Genomic DNA, 18,224 nt, shown 5'->3' with positions numbered 1-18,224 from the left:
TTCTCCTTTAAACAATATAATTTTATTTACATACATCCGGTAACATAATACTTAACTGTAAGCATCACAATAATATATATATCCTTCAGATAACCATATAATGTGCAAATATATATAATTTTAACATATGAATAAGTATACACAAATATACTTTCAGCATGAAGCCCTAAACAATGTTGAGAGACAAAGAATTCTTTAGTCGCCACGAAGTGGAGATTTCAAGTTCAAGTATGTTTATTGAGACAAGAAAGAAATACATCTCAAAGGGATACAGAGTAGTGTCAGTCACTTGGGGTCGCTCACGGGGATATGTATATTTTGGCAAATGGCAGGATAACCGATCAGTTATCCAAAGCAGTAAGAAAATTAAATATTTTCTTAAGACAGCCTTCCATCAAGCAAGAACTGTCGAGAGGAACTCACAGAAGAGATGCCAGAGCCACCAAACGTTTAAAATATGGTACAGAAGAGAGCAATTCAACTGATACAGAAGAGTTAGCGGAGACATGACTACCACGTGCGCAATTTTCAAGGGAATTAATAGGACAGACAAGGACAGATAATTTAGTATTTGAACAAGAGGATACAAGTGAAAACAGAGTGGCCAAATGAGCCGCAGAGAGGAGGGAACTATCAGGAGCAGCGCCAAGCCATTATGACTATATAGCACTTGGAAGGGATTAGGATAAGGCTTTGGGATGGGACGGGGGAAAGGAATGGTGCCCAACCACATGTACGGTCGGGGATTGAACGCCGGCCTGCATGAAACGAGACCGTCGCTCTACCGTCCAGCCCAAGTGGTTAAGCAATGAGCTGTAGAAATATTACAAATTTAAATTTCTGAATGTTGGAGTAGTGAACAAAAGTAATGCATTCAGAAGTACGGTGACAGAGGCAGACTCCATACACAGTTTTAAATGTGATAAAGCCCAATAACCTAAAAAAACATATACACCAGTTGACTGAAAATTGAGTGGTTTGACAAAAGAGCCGAAATTCAACCTCCGCAAACAGAATTCGGTAAGTATAAAGCTAGACGAGTACCAGTGCAGAAGGCAGATGAATCGCTCAGAGGACGAATAAAAAGCCCTAAAATATTCTCAAGAATGAGAATAACCAAATCGATATTGATCAGTGATTTTTTGTTACATCAAAAATCATGATTTATATAATTGTTAAATTCGTATAAGAATGTGCGGGGTCACCACTGCATCGACCGTGATAGTGAAGATGTCACTCTCATCGCCGACAATGATTCGAGTGAAGGTGAGAGAAAATGACTGGTAAGACAGACACATCTGTGAGTACGATGTCAGAGGACTGGGTACGGTTTCATGAGATTGAATACGACGTCAGAGATTTGGGTATGATGGCAGAGGATTGGATACGATATCTGGGGACTGGATACGATGTTAAAGTGTTCAGTGATTCAGAGTATCTCAGAAACAACAGACGTTTAGGATGCGACAAGGCACATGTCGTGCCTTGAACGATTCATGGGAATATTAGTCCAAGAACCTCCTCCATCTTGGCTTTCGATTCTTAAATATGAGGTCAATATTCCAAAGCCAGGGGCCAACATTTCGACGTCACTAATCACGGACATTTTCAGAATAACACTGTTTAGTATATCCCACTCTGGCAAAGTGTCAGTCACCCTTCATTCCATTTTATAATCAGTAATTCAGTTCGTCAGTTCTACCATGACCGGATAGGCATTGAGGCTCAGCCCGGCAGGTATAGAAACGTCTGAAGAATTCCCTGTCTCAACATAGAAGCAAAAGCTACTTTTTAGTTTCCTTCAAGCTCCTTATACAACTGAGATATTGGCAAATAATTGTTTATATGCATCATCTCTATGGCATGTGGTGGGCCGGTCATCTGGACCGCCTGTCTCCGCAGTGCTCCATGTTTATTATTATTATTATGTTATCTGTTACACACAGATGTAACCATCTTCTCTGACCAAAGAGCCGAAGCTCAACCCCCGCAAGCAGAACTAGGTGAGCACACGCAGTAGCAGGAGACTCTTGCTATTTTCCTCAAATAGAACAATTTCCGTCTTTTCCTCTCTGTGTGTGTGAGGTTGATAACTTGAAAGACAATCAAGAACCTTCTAGACTCGCTGGGGTCAGCCACCATATAGGAGGACATCACTATATGGTGGCTGACCTCACATCAATATAGAATTTGAAGCTGTAGTTGACTCCCGTGTTCAGTGACTGGATAAAACAGAGGCGGGTCCCACAGCGCACCACTGGGAAACCAACTACCACTGGCCATGCAGGCCCGGATTCGCTCTTAAGCTGATATTCCACATTGACATTATATATTTGGAATCAACAGTGTGTGTGTGTGTGTGTGTGTGTGTGTGTGTGTGTGTGTGTGTGTGTGTGTGTGTGTGTGTGTGTGTGTGTGTGTGTGTGTGTGTGTGTTTTATGTGATATTTGGTTAAATTCGTTTACAAATGCTCTACAATAATAACAATAACTATAGTAAGAAAAATATGGCTTTTGCATACTCGTTCGTTTGGGTCCGGACCTGCTTGGTTTGTGATCATGCTTGTTCTATATGAACTAGTAGCAGGTACAGCGTGAGTGGCACTAGACGACGCACTAGCGATGTGATGGCGTACCCTTCAGGTCACGGCCCTCCACAGAAATCAGCAAACAATATGAAAGGCGAAGAAATAATCGAAGTTTTGTTGAACGTTTTAGAGATTCAAGACTCCCGGATGACTGTTGATCAGGCTAAATTCGACAGAGGGGGGAAAAGCTGTGGTTCCGTTGGCTTCTCGTTGGCCAGGGGAAGCACACCAGCATTAACAGCGGGGACAGGGTTCACTAAGAGCTCCTCTACAGAGTTCGAAGATGGTGCTGTTAGTGGGCGTAGGGGGCGAGGGGTGGCCAAGCTCAGAACTTGTGACACCAAGGAAGGAAGTGGGGACGTTGGAGAGGGAGGTAACGGCTTAGGAGTAATTATTTCCGGTTTTGGAGGAGGAGGAGGAGTCATTCCGATGATGTTGTTGTCACTTGGGTCCGGCAGTGGGCCAGGGAAGGCCTGCGATGGAGAGAATGTTTGTGGCCGTGGTTGTTGTGGCCGTGGTTGTTGTTGTGGTCGTGGTGGTTGTGGTTGCGGTTGCGGTCGGGGTGGTTGTGGTTGCGGCCGCGGTGGTTGTGGTTGTGGCCGTGATAGCTGTGGCCGCTGTAGCTGTGGTCTTGTAGGGTTAAGCAGGGAATCTGGACGCGGTGCCCCAAATCCATCAAGACTAGCTGGGACTTGCTGCGCCTGGGCCAGTGGCTGACGCTGCAGGATCTCGGGCGGTGGCCGGAGTGGAGCGACCTGAAACAAAGTCACAAATCATTTCCACTCTGACCACAGCAAGAACAAATGCTTTTTTGAAGCATGGTTTTCGGCTCTCAGAGAAAGTTAGTTAATAAGGGAGCCCAAAAAGTGATCACGTGACAATTGCATAAGAGAGAAAATTGTGAAAATCTTTAACACAAAATAAAATGCAATTATATTACGAAACATAAAAGTGGAGAATGATTATAACTACACAATGACAGATAGCAAAAATGGTAGAGGAGGGTGAGGTGATGGTGGGGATGATGAGGGCGGGAAACACTGTCAGAGAGAGACACAAGCGTGTTGCTTGAATCAATTTAGAAGCGATCATATGAGATTATTTCACAAGGTGTGTCTGGCGTGCGCTCACCCAAACGACGCTTCCCTATCAGTGATTATTCTGACGTTCGAATTCTGGAATCTGGATTTAAGGGCTGAAATCTGGCCTTAAAGTTGTGGATGATCTCGAACCCATTGTTGATGTGACGACTTACATTGAATTTTGTAACTAGCTCATCAAGATTGTAACTTGCTTAGCTAAATGAATTGTGGGGTTCAGTCCCTGAGCCCATTATATGTGCCTCTGTAACCCTTTCCACTACCGCCCACAAGATGGGTATGGGGTGCATAATAAATGAACTAAACTAACTAACTGGTGGTGGCTTCCACAACTGCTTCTTGCAGTGCATTTCACTCGTTGATCACTCTTACAGTGTTCGAATATTTCCTTACATTACGTTTCCACCTTCAACCAAGCTATGTTCTCCTGTTCTATTATAAATTTAAAGAGGTTGTTCTTGTTCATCTTTTCAATTTCCCTCAGTATCTTATATGTTGTGACCATATCTCTTCTGTTTCTTCTCTCCTTGTCTATTACAAGGAGGGAAGTCGTTGGTTTGACTGATCTCTAGCACCAGCAACAAAAGTTAAAACACTGCTGAAGGTGTCAATTGGTTTGTTAATTCTTATTATACAAACAACTAATTTCTTTAGGAAAATAAGCGATTTTTTAATAAATACTATTACGAAATATTATTAAACTATTATAACAGTTATATAGGTCTTTTAGCGTAGTAGCCAGAGTAGTTGGTTTACAATCAAAAGGTTTCAAACCACGAAGACGTTGGGGCACGTTTCCTTACACCTCATGTCTCTGTTCACCTAGCAACTTCCGTGGATTGCATCTTGGGAAAGGTTAGTCGTTGGAATTGGGAGGGGTGTCTTCGATAAGTCTAAGAGAGTTCCAATCCCATATAATGGGCACCAAGGTAAGACATTTTACGCGTCGAGCAGAACAAATAATCTTTACAAGTATACCATTTTCTTTTGTCGTTCTCTGTGATTCAGTTTTCTACGGTACCTAATTCCTATTTAGATTTTGAAGCTTTATACTTAAAATATAATTACAGTTGTGGCTGGAGTGAACAGGTGTACATACGTAAAGGAATATAGCTTACTATTAAAGCGGTGAGACTGGTATTGTCAAAATATAAAGCATAAAATGACGAATAAGACAATTTGAAGGATAACTAACATTAACTATACTAACTAACGTTTATAGAAATTTGCTCACCTTCAGTATTTTACATCAACAGATTTAAGGGGTAACCTTGATCAAAATCACTCTGAACATACAGCACATGCAACTCTGATCTAATTTCAAGATAATAATAATAATACTAAAAATAATAATAATAATAATAATAATAATAATAATAATAATAATAATAATAATAATAATAATAATAATAATAATAATAATAATAATAATAATGTTTATTCAGGTAAAAGTACATACATAGAAAATGAGTTACAAATAGAATGTTGGATGGTTATCAATTAGCCATCACTGTATTTTCTGTATTTTCAAAAGAACCACAAAACACATCGAGTCATGGATGAATACAAATCATTTTAGTATGCTATAATAATTGTTAGACATAAATTTTTTCTGAGTACATAATATGTTACAGACTAAGAATGAGAATATAATATTCGTAATTATTTGTTGGGTTATGAATCATCATCCTCGACCGATGTAAACAAACTGATTAAGAAAAGCTAAAAAAAACATATAGTTAAACATTTAAGTGGTGAGATACTGTTGTTGTTGTTGTTTTAGATTCAGCTACTCGGAACAAAAAGTTTCAAGTAGCACGGGCTATGGTGATCCCGTAGTGGATTTACCTGGCACAGGGCGTGGTGAAATACATATTTGCAAAGCGCATGACAAAAATAGAATGATATTACTTATAATCTCTCACTCACGATTACACCTACTTTTTACACAGCTGGATAAAGGGTCAAATAACTTTTGACTCCCTGTTAGCGAGCTTTGATCTCTCTCTCTTTTCCCATAGCTCATTTAAAATTTATATTTTGATTATCAGCACTTCCACCACGTAATTGTTTGTGGGGTTTAGCAGCTGAGTGCAGCTGAGTGTCTTTGATGTACAGGCTGACCCCCACCCTGTAGCCTGATGTACAGGCTGACCCCCACCCTGTAGCCTGATGTACAGGCTGACCCCACCCTGTAGCCTGATGTACAGGCTGACCCCACCCTGTAGCCTGATGTACAGGCTGACCCCACCCTGTAGCCTGATGTACAGGCTGACCCCACCCTGTAGCCTGTGTTTCCTGTCACATCTGAACAGATTGTACTCTGGTACCCATTACTGATAACCCTTTATATTTTTGTACATACTGGCTGTTTAAGGGTTATTATTGCAAGTGTACTGATGAATACTTTCATCATTTTGTATTACATTGTTCTTCCAGGTAATGTGCACTGAAACGTGATTAAAAGGAATGTCATTAACATTGCAACGCTACGGTACAGGGCAGTGCCATGGATGGATGTACAGAACTTATAAAATGTGTCTTATCCATACTTCCCCCGCCGCCTTGTGTAAAGCAGAAAATGTATATGTTTATCTCTCAGAATGTTTGGTAATATGTTTATTGTTTGTGATGTGTGTCTATGTATGTACTAACACGATGAACGGGGTGAGAATAGCTTGAGCTATCTCATCCCTTTGTGTGTATTTTACCTTAATAAACTTATTTCAATTTCAATTTCAATTTCCCTCGCCGCCTCTCATACCCCCACCGCCCCCATTCCTTCCCCTACCCTAATACCCCTTTTTCCCAGCTCCACACACACACACACACACACACACACACACACACACACACACATATATATACATAGTATACAGTAATAAGGAAAGAGAGGGAAGGTAGAGGAGGAGGCGGAGTGGCCCTACTCATGAGAAGGGAATGGAGTTTTAAGGAGATGGCCATCCCGGGCTGTGAGGAGTTCAGAGACTACATAGCAGGCACCATAACAATGGGAGGACCAAGAATAGTAGTAGCAGTAATATACAACCCTCCACCAAATGACAGGAGACCCAGTCAAGAGTATGAAAACAACAACAAGGCAGTTAACACTATAATTGAGAGGGCAGCCTCTGCTGCCTGTAGAAATAGATCCCACCTGCTCATCATGGGCGACTTCAATCACGGAAAGATTGACTGGGAGAACAAGGAACCGCATGGAGGCGAGGATACGTGGAGAGCCAAACTATTGGAGGTGGTGACAAGCAACTTTTTAACGCAGCATGTCGGAGAACCCACAAGGATGAGAGGAAATGACGAACCAGCGAGACTCGACCTAGTCTTCACTCTGAACGACTCCGACATAAGAGAAATCGGTTTTGAGGACCCAGTAGGAATGAGCGACCACAGTGTACTGGTGTTTGAGTACTTGATTGAAGAAGGGTTATTGAACTCGAGGAGGGATACCGAAACCAAAAGGTTAGCATACCGAAAGGGAAACTATGAGGGGATAAGAAAATTCCTAACAGATATAGCATGGGAAACAGAGCTCAGGGGAAAGACGGCCCAAGATATGATGGATTACATCACGCAGAAGTGCAAGGACGCAGCAAACAAGTTTGTCCCAGTCCAAAAGGAAAACAGAGAAATGAAGATGAGAAACCCATGGTTTAATCAAAGATGTAGGCTAGCTAAGCAGCAAAGTAAAAGGGCATGGAGAAACTATAGGAATAACAGGACACTGGAGAGCAGAGAAAGATACCAGAATGCCAGGAATGAATATGTCAGGATGAGAAGAGAGGCAGAAAGACAATACGAAAATGACATCGCAAGCAAGGCAAAGACTCAGCCTAAATTGTTGCATAGCCACATTAGGAGAAAAACAACAGTAAAGGAACAGGTTATGAGATTAAGGATAGGGGCGGAAGGATTCACTACAAATGACAAGGAAGTGTGTGAGGAATTGAATAAGAAATTCCAGGAGGTCTTCACCTTAGAACAAGGAGAAATTCCAGAGGTAAGTGAGGGAATAGCTAACCAAGAACCACTGGAAGAGTTTGAGATTACCAGTGGGGAAGTAAGGAAGTGTTTACTAGAGTTGGACGTGACGAAGGCTATAGGCCCAGATGGAATCTCCCCTTGGGTTCTAAAGGAAGGAGCAAGAGAACTGAGCCTACCACTCTCCATAGTGTATAACAAATCACTGGCAACAGGGGAACTGCCAGATACTTGGAAAGCAGCAAACGTAGTCCCGATATACAAGAAAGGGGATAGACAGGAGGCACTGAACTACAGGCCAGTGTCCCTAACCTGCATACCATGCAAGCTGATGGAGAAGATTGTGCGAAAAAAACTAGTGGAGCATCTGGAGCGAAGGAACTTTGTAACACAGCATCAACATGGGTTCAGGGATGGCAGGTCCTGCCTCACAGGGTTACTTGAATTCTACGACCAGGCAACAAAAATAAGGCAAGAAAGAGAAGGGTGGGCAGACTGCATATTTTTGGATTGTCAGAAAGCCTTTGATACAGTGCCACACAAGAGGCTAGTGCGAAAGTTGGAGATGCAGGCTGGAGTGAGAGGGAAGGTACTCCGGTGGATAGAGGAATACCTAAGCAACAGGAGACAACGAGTCTGTGTGAGGGGTGAGGTCTCAGATTGGCGAGACGTCACAAGTGGAGTCCCGCAGGGGTCAGTCCTTGGACCTATACTGTTTCTGGTATATGTAAATGATCTCCCAGAGGGTATAGATTCGTTCCTCTCAATGTTTGCCGACGATGCAAAAATTATGAGGAGGATTGAAACAGAGGATGATAGTAGGAGGCTACAAGATGACCTGGATAGACTGAGTGAATGGTCCAACAAATGGCTGTTGAAGTTCAACCCGAGTAAATGCAAAGTAATGAAACTAGGCAGTGGAAACAGGAGGCCAGGCACAGGATACAGAATAGGAGATGAAGTACTTAATGAAACAGACAGAGAGAAAGATCTAGGAGTTGATATCACACCAAACCTGTCTCCTGAAGCCCACATAAAGAGAATAACGTCTGCGGCATATGCGAGGCTGGCTAACATCAGAACGGCGTTCAGGAACCTGTGTAAGGAATCATTCAGAATCTTGTACACCACATATGTAAGACCAATCCTGGAGTATGCGGCCCCAGCATGGAGCCCGTACCTTGTCAAGCACAAGACGAAGCTGGAAAAAGTCCAAAGGTATGCTACTAGACTAGTCCCAGAACTAAGAGGCATGAGTTATGAGGAAAGGCTGCGGGAAATGCACCTCACGACACTGGAAGACAGAAGAGTAAGGGGGGACATGATCACAACCTACAAAATCCTCAGGGGAATCGACCGGGTAAACAAGGACGAACTTTTCAACACTGGTGGGACGCGAACAAGGGGACACAGGTGGAAGCTGAGTACCCAAATGAGCCACAGAGACGTTAGAAAGAACTTTTTCAGTGTCAGAGTAGTTAGCAAATGGAATGCATTAGGAAGTGATGTGGTGGAGGCTGACTCCATTCACAGTTTCAAATGTAGATATGATAGAGCCCAATAGGCTCAGGAATCTGTACACCAGTTGATTGACGGTTGAGAGGCGGGACCAAAGAGCCAGAGCTCAACCCCCGCAAGCACAATTAGGTGAGTACAATTAGGTGAGTACACACACACATACTCACGGGCCTGGCGGCAGGAGGCGGTACTAAGATATCGTTATTCAGCAGCGGTGCAGCCTGCGGCCTGAACACCTGTCGTGGTGGTGACGGCAGCGATGGACGCTGGCTCTGTTGGGGCGAGAGTAGAGAAGCAGGGAGAGGAAGGGTACGTGATGTTAGTATACTGCTATGCAGAGTGAGGGAAACAACCTCGAGGAAGGGGAAGGAGAGGGGAATGATAATATAATTGGGGAGGAAAGAAGTTAGATATATCGAAGAAGGTAACAGGAGCCCCTCTCCCCCCTAAACACACTTTGCTTATAGGGTAATAGAATTTCTTGGATTGCTACGTCTGTATGAGGCTGAGAGGGATTAAATGGCAGCGTATAAATAGCATCGTATACTACAGCACAGAAGTTCCACTGTTGCAAATGGATAGCTAAAACTGGAACTCAACTCAGAATGTATCAGGTTCATAATTTGCACCAAGAGAAACAACAACGGCACTTTCCTGCACCGTGGGAGGTTACACCCTTTCCAGTTTTAATCCCTCTCTTTCCACCCAAGAAGCAAATTCGAGATCAGCCTAAGCTTCGTCTTGAGGAAGACGCCTTAAGCCATATTGATGCTCTGTCCACAGAGCATTCTCTCTCTCAAATCATATACACTGATGGTTCCCTACACCGCACCACGGGTGCAGCTGGAAGTGCAGTTGTCCTGACAATGGGCGATGGCCTATACTTTGAGTGGGGAGTCCGTATAAACAACTGGGCCTCTACCCTTCAGACTGAACTATTTGCCTTGATCCTTGCACTGAAATGTGTACAAGTCTCAAAACTTGATACATTAATTGTAAGTGACTCCTTATCATCCTTAAATGCTCTCAACTCTTTAAGACATAAATGTAACATGCTCGTGTCCGAAGCTAGACACAAATACAACAAAATTATAAAGGATGGTAACAGAGTCCATTTCATGTGGTCTCCATCTCATGTTGGCCTCCGAATGCATGATAGAGCTGATAAGTTAGCCAAAGAATCTGCCTTTAAAGGAGCCGTTGAGTGTAACCTTGGATTGGCAATGAGCAATCTGAGAGCAGCAGTACACCGAGAACTTCAACAAGATCTTGTAGATTTGAGGCAAAGTGAAATTGACACCAGTAATTCCATCTATCATCATACTATCATGCAAGAGGAGCCACACATCTATGGTTCATCCAATAAAATCAGCAGACTTCTAGATGTTACTACTGCTCGGGTTGTAACTGTGTCAACAAAATTATTCGCACACCCTCCGTCACTATGTGATGGAGTGCGAAAAGATACGTGAATTTAGAGACAATTCTATAACCAATGTTCCAACGATGTGTAAATATTTAATTCAAAAAGATCTGCTATCACAAATAGATTGTAACCTATCCACCGCTGCCCACTGGATGGGGGGCGGTGTGCAGGACAAACATATCAATTGTGACATTAGCTCTCCACATATGTCAGTTGCTTAATTTAGAAACTGTACTTGTGGTCGATCTCGAACCCATTGTTGACGAGACGACTTATACTGAATTTTGTAACTAGCTCATCAAGATTGTAACTTGCTTAGCTAAATGAATTATGGGGTTCAGTCCCTGAGCCATTTATGTGCCTCTGTAACCCTTTCCACTACCGCTCACAAGATGGGTATGGGGTGCATAATAAATGAACTAAACTAAAAGGTTAGGGGAAACGTTCTGAACATAGATGAAGATAGGAACCACAGAAAAAGCTAACTACAAATAACTACAAGTACCCTTGGTACCTTTGCTGCCTCTGAGGTACACAGACGATCTCCGTACCTGTATAAATGACATATTGAGACGGCACTAACACGGGAGACATCTCCCGTCACGCAGGGTGCAGTCGCACCTCCACAGATCTCCAGTATCAGCTCTTGATACTGGTAATGGCTCAAAAGGGCCACCACTTACGGGCTATTCATGCCCGTGCCACCTTTTGGGTGGCTTAATCTTCATCAATCAATCAATCGACGGCACTAAGACGAGCTACGGCTCCCTTGTGAGGTCCCAGGGAGTTCCACCACAATCTTATTCAAGTTCAAGTATGTTTATTGAGACAAGAAAGAAATACATCTCAAAGGGATAGAGTAGCTTAGGCTATTTCTACCCCCCCTACAATCTTATTATTACGTTCGTTTGGGTGATGAAACGACAAATTAGTGTCGTAGTAGTCATAGTTTGAAGCTTGAAAAAAGTATATATTTTGAAGCTTGAGAAAATTATATATTCTATTCAGAGTTAAAAATGATATATTTTTAACTTTGAGAAATGTATATATTTTGAAGCTTGAAAAAGTATATATTTTGAGGCTTGAGAAAATTATATATTCCATTTAAAGTTAAAAATTATATATTTTTAACTTTGAGAAATGTATATATATTTGAAGCTTGGGAAAAGTATATATTTTAGTTTGAGGAAAGTATACATTTAGAAGTTTGAGAAAAGAAAGTGACATTTGACATCCAGTCAGCAGAGTAGATATTAGTAAAGCCAAACGTGGAGCGGAAATGGGAGTAATATTCAGCGAAGCCTACTAACCAACACCTTGTTAGCTTAACTTCAACGATAATTAGCCACGTGACTGGTAAGAAAAATGCTAATAAGTTTTAGTAGGCATGTTTTTTAAAAGTAAAATTAACGGATTTTATACATAGGCCTAGGCTAGATAATTTGGTTAGGCTGTTTTTGATACATTTGCACAACCAGCTGGAGGTGGGAGATGATGTCTCCAGGCAAATTATTTAATAATAATTTATTGTGTCGTGGGGGACAGGCAGCCAGTGTATATATACGCCCCCCCTCCTCAATTACTGACCCTCCCCAGGATGCAACTACACAAGCTGACTAACTCCTGGGTACCTTTTTCACTGCTAGGTTAAGCAGGTGGTTCTAGGTGTTCACTGCATTAAGTGATCGGTAACGCGCTCAACCATTTCTCGCCCGCCCGGGATTCGAACCCTGGAATTCCTGAATCAGTCCACTTGACCGATGTTCGAAGCTATGATTCGAAACGTGCTTCGTTCACTCGCAGCCAGTGTTGTCAACACCCCAAATCAACCAAACCAAAGCACCTTACCTACGCCTAAGTGTGTATAAACCCACATTATATTAATTTATATCTGAGAATACAAAAAGTTTGTTATTAATACCGTATAGTTCATTACATCACTTGATTGCATGTTGTGTCATACCGACTTACTAAATATACGACAGTCAATATTTATGGTGTAACTTGGGGTGAAGGATGGGCTGAGGCTACCCACCTGCTGGGGGAGGATCGGGGCTCCTGGCGGGCGGAACTGCGGGCGTGGGCGCAAGCGTGGGCGTGACCTAGGGCGCGTGAAGAGAGGCCTGAAGGCCCCAAAGAAGATCTCAGGAGGCGAGGGCAGGTCTGGGAACCTGAACTGGGCGTTTGTGTTGCTGACGACCACCGTCAGCACCAACACTGCCACCCACACCTGCAAGCGTCAACACCAGTCGTAACACACCCAAAATAATCATTTTGATTTACCTGAATTTACCTGAATTTACCCGAGAGCCACCATCTCTAGTAGCCTCGTTATTCGTGAGAATTGTATTCAGTTGTTACAGAAGACTACTGTATTAGCGAGAACATATGTTAATAAACAAGATAAACTCATAAAAGCAAAATATCACACTCACGCGAATATTAATTAATAAAAACTGTATACACACATAATTTACTAGGTGAAGTAATTATCGCTATGCCATTGCAACTAGATAGAAATGGGAAGGGATGAGAATAAGGATTTGGAATGGGACGGGAGAAGGAATGGTGCCCAACCACTTGGACGGTCGGGGATTGAACGCCGACCTGCATGAAGCGAGACCGTCGTCCATCCCAAGAGGTTGGTGATTGATTGATAAAGATTAAGTCACCCAAGAGGTGGCACGGGCATGAATAGCCCGTAAGTGGTGACCCTTTTGAGCCATTACCAGTATCAAGAGCTGATACTGGAGATCTGTGGAGGCGCGACTGCACCCTGCGTGACGGGAGATGTCTTCCGTGAAGAGGTTGGGAGAGATAATTCACAAGTGGGGCGGGTGGCACTGCGTGAGTGCCAGGTAAAATAGGTGCCATGCTATGTGTCAAGGGTTGGGTGCCCAGAACTAGGTGTCAGAAGCTAGGAACCCGCGCTAGGATTCGTCTTTAGATGCGCTAGGAGCTTCCTTTAGTACCCGGAGACAAATGCCCTGCCACCAATGTTGTTCTCCCTGCCAGACTCGGAGCCAAGAGTGGCAGCCAAGAAGAGGGTGAACGTCTCACCTCTATGCAGACGAGGAGTCACAATAACGTGGCTGAAATATGCTGACCAAACCACACACTAGAAAGTGAAGAGACGACGACGTTTGAGAATGTCGTCGACTTGACAATCGACTTGAGAATGGTCCAGGACGGACCGAAACGTCGTCTCACCTCTACTGCTGGCCAGGTTACCGCCAGCGGGGCAAGTGAAGGAAGGGGGGAGAGACGTGGGGAAGGGGAGTGGGAAAGGAGTACGGCTGGGAAGGTGATGGGAAGGGAAGGGATGGAGAGAGAGAGGGAGGATGGGAAGAGGAAAGTATGATTCAAAGTTTAAAACTTGCAACTGGTACCGCTGAGAGGTCTATTAAGATGTTTTATGTTTGATTCAAAGTTTAATAAGTTGGTTGAAAAGAGAAAGAAAGAGAGAGAGAGAGAGAGAGAGAGAGAGAGAGAGAGAGAGAGAGAGAGAGAGAGAGAGAGAGAGAGAGAGAGAGAGAGAGAGAGAGAGAGAGAGAGAGAGAGAGAGAGGAGTGGGGAGGAGTTAGTTCAGGGTCTACCTATCAACAAAAGGTGCTACAAGTGAGCTCACAAGAAGGCCGGCTTCCCCTCCTCTCTCTCTCTCCCTCCCTTCTTCTTCCCCCTACCTTCCCCCATCTCTCCATGCAAGAGAGTCACAATAACAAGGTAAGACAAGGTAAGAACAAATCAAGGTAAGAACAAGTCCGTTCTGAAGGAAGAACGTGCAGGTTCACAGCAGGCGGCTGCGGTGACGAGCAGGACAGTGACACCATAATCACTACCACCACCAGGAGCACCACAGGGGGGCCCCCCTCTCCGCCTCACCATCACCTCACACTTACAGTGACACCATAATCACCGCCACCACCTGGAGCACCACAGGGGGGCCCCCCCTCTCCGCCTCACCATCACCTCACACTTACAGTGACACCATAATCACCGCCACCACCAGGAGCACCACAGGTGGTCATCCCCTCCCCTCGCCTCACAATCACGTACTTCACACTGGCATTGATAGTGACAAAACGTTACCCTAACAGCCATGAACCACAGGTCAACCTTCCCACGCGACAGGTAATTACTCAACTTAAAGCTACACTCTCTCACCCATCTTACATCCACCTGCCGTCCTGATATCTACTAAGAAATGTGTATAAAACAGTTGGATTCGTTCTCGACTCACAATCGGGAATCTCGGGTTCGAATCCCAGGCGGGTTGGAAATGGTCGGGCACGTTTTCTATTACCTAATGCCCATTCATCTAATAATGGGGGATGGGGGGATCATCCAGGCTGTGATTCGTACGTCAGGCTGCGAGCAGCCGCGTCCAACAGTCTGGTTGACTAGTTCAACAACCAGGAGGCCTGGTCGACGACCGGGCCGCGGGGTCGCTAAGCCCCGGAAACACCTCAAGGTAAGGTAACCTCAAGGTAGGTGTAGGTGCTTACCCATACATGACTACGGGGACGTGAGGTCTGCCTCGTTATGTCTGGCCTCCCACCCTTGTTATATACGTTACGTTATAATTAAACTATTCTGATCTATCTTGAGGTTATCTTGAGATGATTTCGAGGCTTTTAGAGTCCCCGCGGCCCGGTCCTCGACCAGGCCTCCACCCCCAGGAAGCAGCCCGTGACAGCTGACTAACACCCAGGTACCTATTTTACTGCTAGGTTGTAACACTGTAAGGTGTTTGGTTTAGTTGTATTTATTAGGAATAATAATAATTATTAATCTTACCCTTTCGATCATATTCAACAACATATGTTTACAAGAAAGACTGCTACCAAAATATACTAACATACATATGTGTGTAAATCACGAAAATTAACACGTGATGAAAAATGTGACAGTGTCAGACCACGGAGGAAGAATTGAAACAGGAATTTCTTGAAGTACTTTCGTATATTAATACATCTTCAAAACTTCAGAAGGAATAGAAATGATTCCTATTCATATTCCTACACAACCAGGAGGTGGTGGTGCTGGTGGTGGTGGTGGTGGTGGTGGTGGTGCTGGTGGTGGTGGTGGTGGTGGTGGTGGTGCTGGAGGTGGTGGTGGTGGTGGAGGTGGTGCTGGTGGTGGTGGTGGAGGTGGTAGTGTGGGAGATAGTTCTACTGTTGGTGCTGATGCTGCTGCTATATTACGTTCTCGTTAATTACCACTCAACTGACAGCAACCGCAACGTTTTCACCTTGTTAATAAGGGAGACAGGTGTTGTGGTAGTGGTATGGTGGTGTGACGGTTACCTAACAGTGTTTACCTAACAGTCAATACAGGAAGGTAAAGTCCACTCATTTATGCCCGGCTTACAAGCCTTATTGTACCTGATGCGTCATTAATTATCCGGACGCTCGAATTCTTCGTCAAATCTTGCCTTAACAAGAAATGCAATTAAGCAGGAGACAAATTTGCTCTTCGTCTAAATAGAGGAGAGTGAAATGATAAAAACTAATCCCTGCTTTAAATGTGTAAAGAAACAAAGCGAACAAACATGACTGCATGGAAAAAAAAATAAATTAGATAGGAGATTCCAGAAGGCCAGACATTAGTACATTAGAATGAGAAATGAAACGGAAAGATCATTTGTAATCGACGTTGGAGATGAGCAAAGATTCAGCCCAAGATGCTTCACGCCAGAATCAGGAGGAAAACAACACTTAAGAAACAAATGAGACTGAAGACCGCTGCTGATGCATTCACTGAGAAAACATAGAAGTGTGTGAGAAATTCTCCAGGATATCACAGATTTTCTAAACATAGAAAGGGAAAGTTCTTGAACGAAGGGAGACGGAATCAAACCAAGCAGCCCAGAAGGACACTGAGGGATGAAGTAAGAAAGCACATACTGGACACAACTAAGACTTGACCAGACACGATATTGAACAAGTGAGACACAAATGAACCACAAAGCACTAAACAATGTTTTCTTGAGAGTCAGAATTGTTAACAAATAGAATGTGATAATAAGAAGCAAAATGGTGGAGGCCAACTCCATACACATCTTCAAGTGTAGCTATGATACAACACAGAAGGTTCTGAAGCATACGCGCCAGACAATTATAAGTTAAGAGGCAGGTCTTAAGAGCGGTAGCTCATCCCTCGCTAGGTGAGCACCACTAGGTGAGCACCTCCAGCAGACGAACAAATCCACAAGGGCCGTGACAAGGATTCGAACCTGCGTCAGGGAAATCCACAAGGTCTGAGAATCCTGAGAATCCTGAGAGGTCTGCTCCAGCAGACCTCTCACCCGCGTCCGCATCTGGTCACTTTCTGCATCTTAATTTTCTCCGTTATCACTCTCATCTCCCTCTTACCCCTCACCCACCCTACATAACACCGCCCCATCCAGCATCCTCCAGCCTCCCTACCAAGCCTCTCCCTTAAACATATTTTGCCTCGCCCTACCCAGCCTACCCACACTACCTTCCCTTTCCCACCCCCCCAGTCTACCCCTCACCATCCCCGCTCAACCCCCCTACGTCGTGGCTCACACAACTGCTGCACCCACACACCTGCAGAGCCTATACAAACCTGCTGACCTTCCACACACACGTCCATACCTCACAACTTTATTACGTAATGCTGGGTAGCTTTGGGTAGATTTGGGTAATTAGAGGGGACTGCTGGTCCAACACACACCTGTTGTTCCCCCATCACACACCTGTTAACCTCAATACATATCTGCTGGTCCCAGTCCACACCTGCCTATCCCAATACAAGTGTTGACCCAAATAACACCTGCTAACCTCAGTAAAACCGTTGACGTGCACATGTACACCTGTCAACCCCCAGCACACATGTTGATCCAATTAAACACCTGCTGACCCCACCAAACTGCTGACCCCAACAATGACCCCAAAGCGAATCTGGGCGTTTTACTTTTACTCCTTGGACGAAGGTCCGTGTCCAAGCTGGTTCATACTGCCCCCAGCACCAACAACCTGATGAATCATTGGTGGTGGTGGTGGTGGTAGTGGGTGTGGTAGCGGTGGTAGTTATTGAAACACCAAAACTCACTTTAAGCAAGTAAGTGAATGTAAGTGAAATTAAGTGTTGAATGAATATCAAGATGTTATATGTTAACTCATCTTCCGTTTTCTTTGTGACTATCATTAAAGTAAACACAACCTACAGCATGTTAATGGCTTACTATTTTATTTTAAGTAAAGGGAAAAACTAGTGACATATAATAAAAACAAGGGAAAATTGACACAAATAACTAGATCTCAAATAACAGACAAAGTTATTAACTAGATCATTTATTAACAGTAACCTCACATGGGTTACCCCACATGGGTTACCTCACATGGGTCACCTCACATGGGTTACCCTACATGGCAACGTGTAACCAAATCCGCTCATGGATATTGTGTACACTCGGATATATCGGTCCCGCTCCCTTGACCATTAAGTGGACGTTAGTTACACGGTAATTACAAGGTAATTAGGGTAGTTATCCATTGAATGCTCCGTGCTGCTGGGTCAACCTTCCCTCCAAGGGCGCCGTGCTTGTTATAGATGCACTGAGGCCCAATAG

At 43.9% G+C, this 18,224-nt stretch overlaps 1 protein-coding gene across 2 annotated transcripts in view; it reads right to left on the bottom strand.

The window, feature by feature from the left end:
- LOC123770320 (uncharacterized) overlaps window positions 1-18,224 on the bottom strand; it is an 80,095-nt gene continuing 61,871 nt past the window's right edge. The window contains exons 2-4 of one of the 2 annotated variants that reach the window (XM_045762074.2): window positions 12,663-12,857; window positions 9,369-9,473; window positions 1-3,342 (exon numbers count right to left, since the gene is read on the bottom strand). In XM_045762074.2, the coding sequence (XP_045618030.1) occupies window positions 2,746-3,342; window positions 9,369-9,473; window positions 12,663-12,857 (897 nt within the window). In that variant the 3' untranslated portion in view covers window positions 1-2,745. The remainder of the gene's footprint in view (window positions 3,343-9,368; window positions 9,474-12,662; window positions 12,858-18,224) is intronic. The other variant, XM_045762075.2, reaches the window with a different exon arrangement.

The sequence above is a fragment of the Procambarus clarkii genome, chromosome 42 (assembly GCF_040958095.1).
Source record: "Procambarus clarkii isolate CNS0578487 chromosome 42, FALCON_Pclarkii_2.0, whole genome shotgun sequence".
Taxonomy (NCBI): domain Eukaryota; kingdom Metazoa; phylum Arthropoda; class Malacostraca; order Decapoda; family Cambaridae; genus Procambarus; species Procambarus clarkii.
The sequence above is the reverse complement of the archived record's forward strand: the minus strand, read 5'-3'. Positions and strand labels throughout refer to the sequence as shown.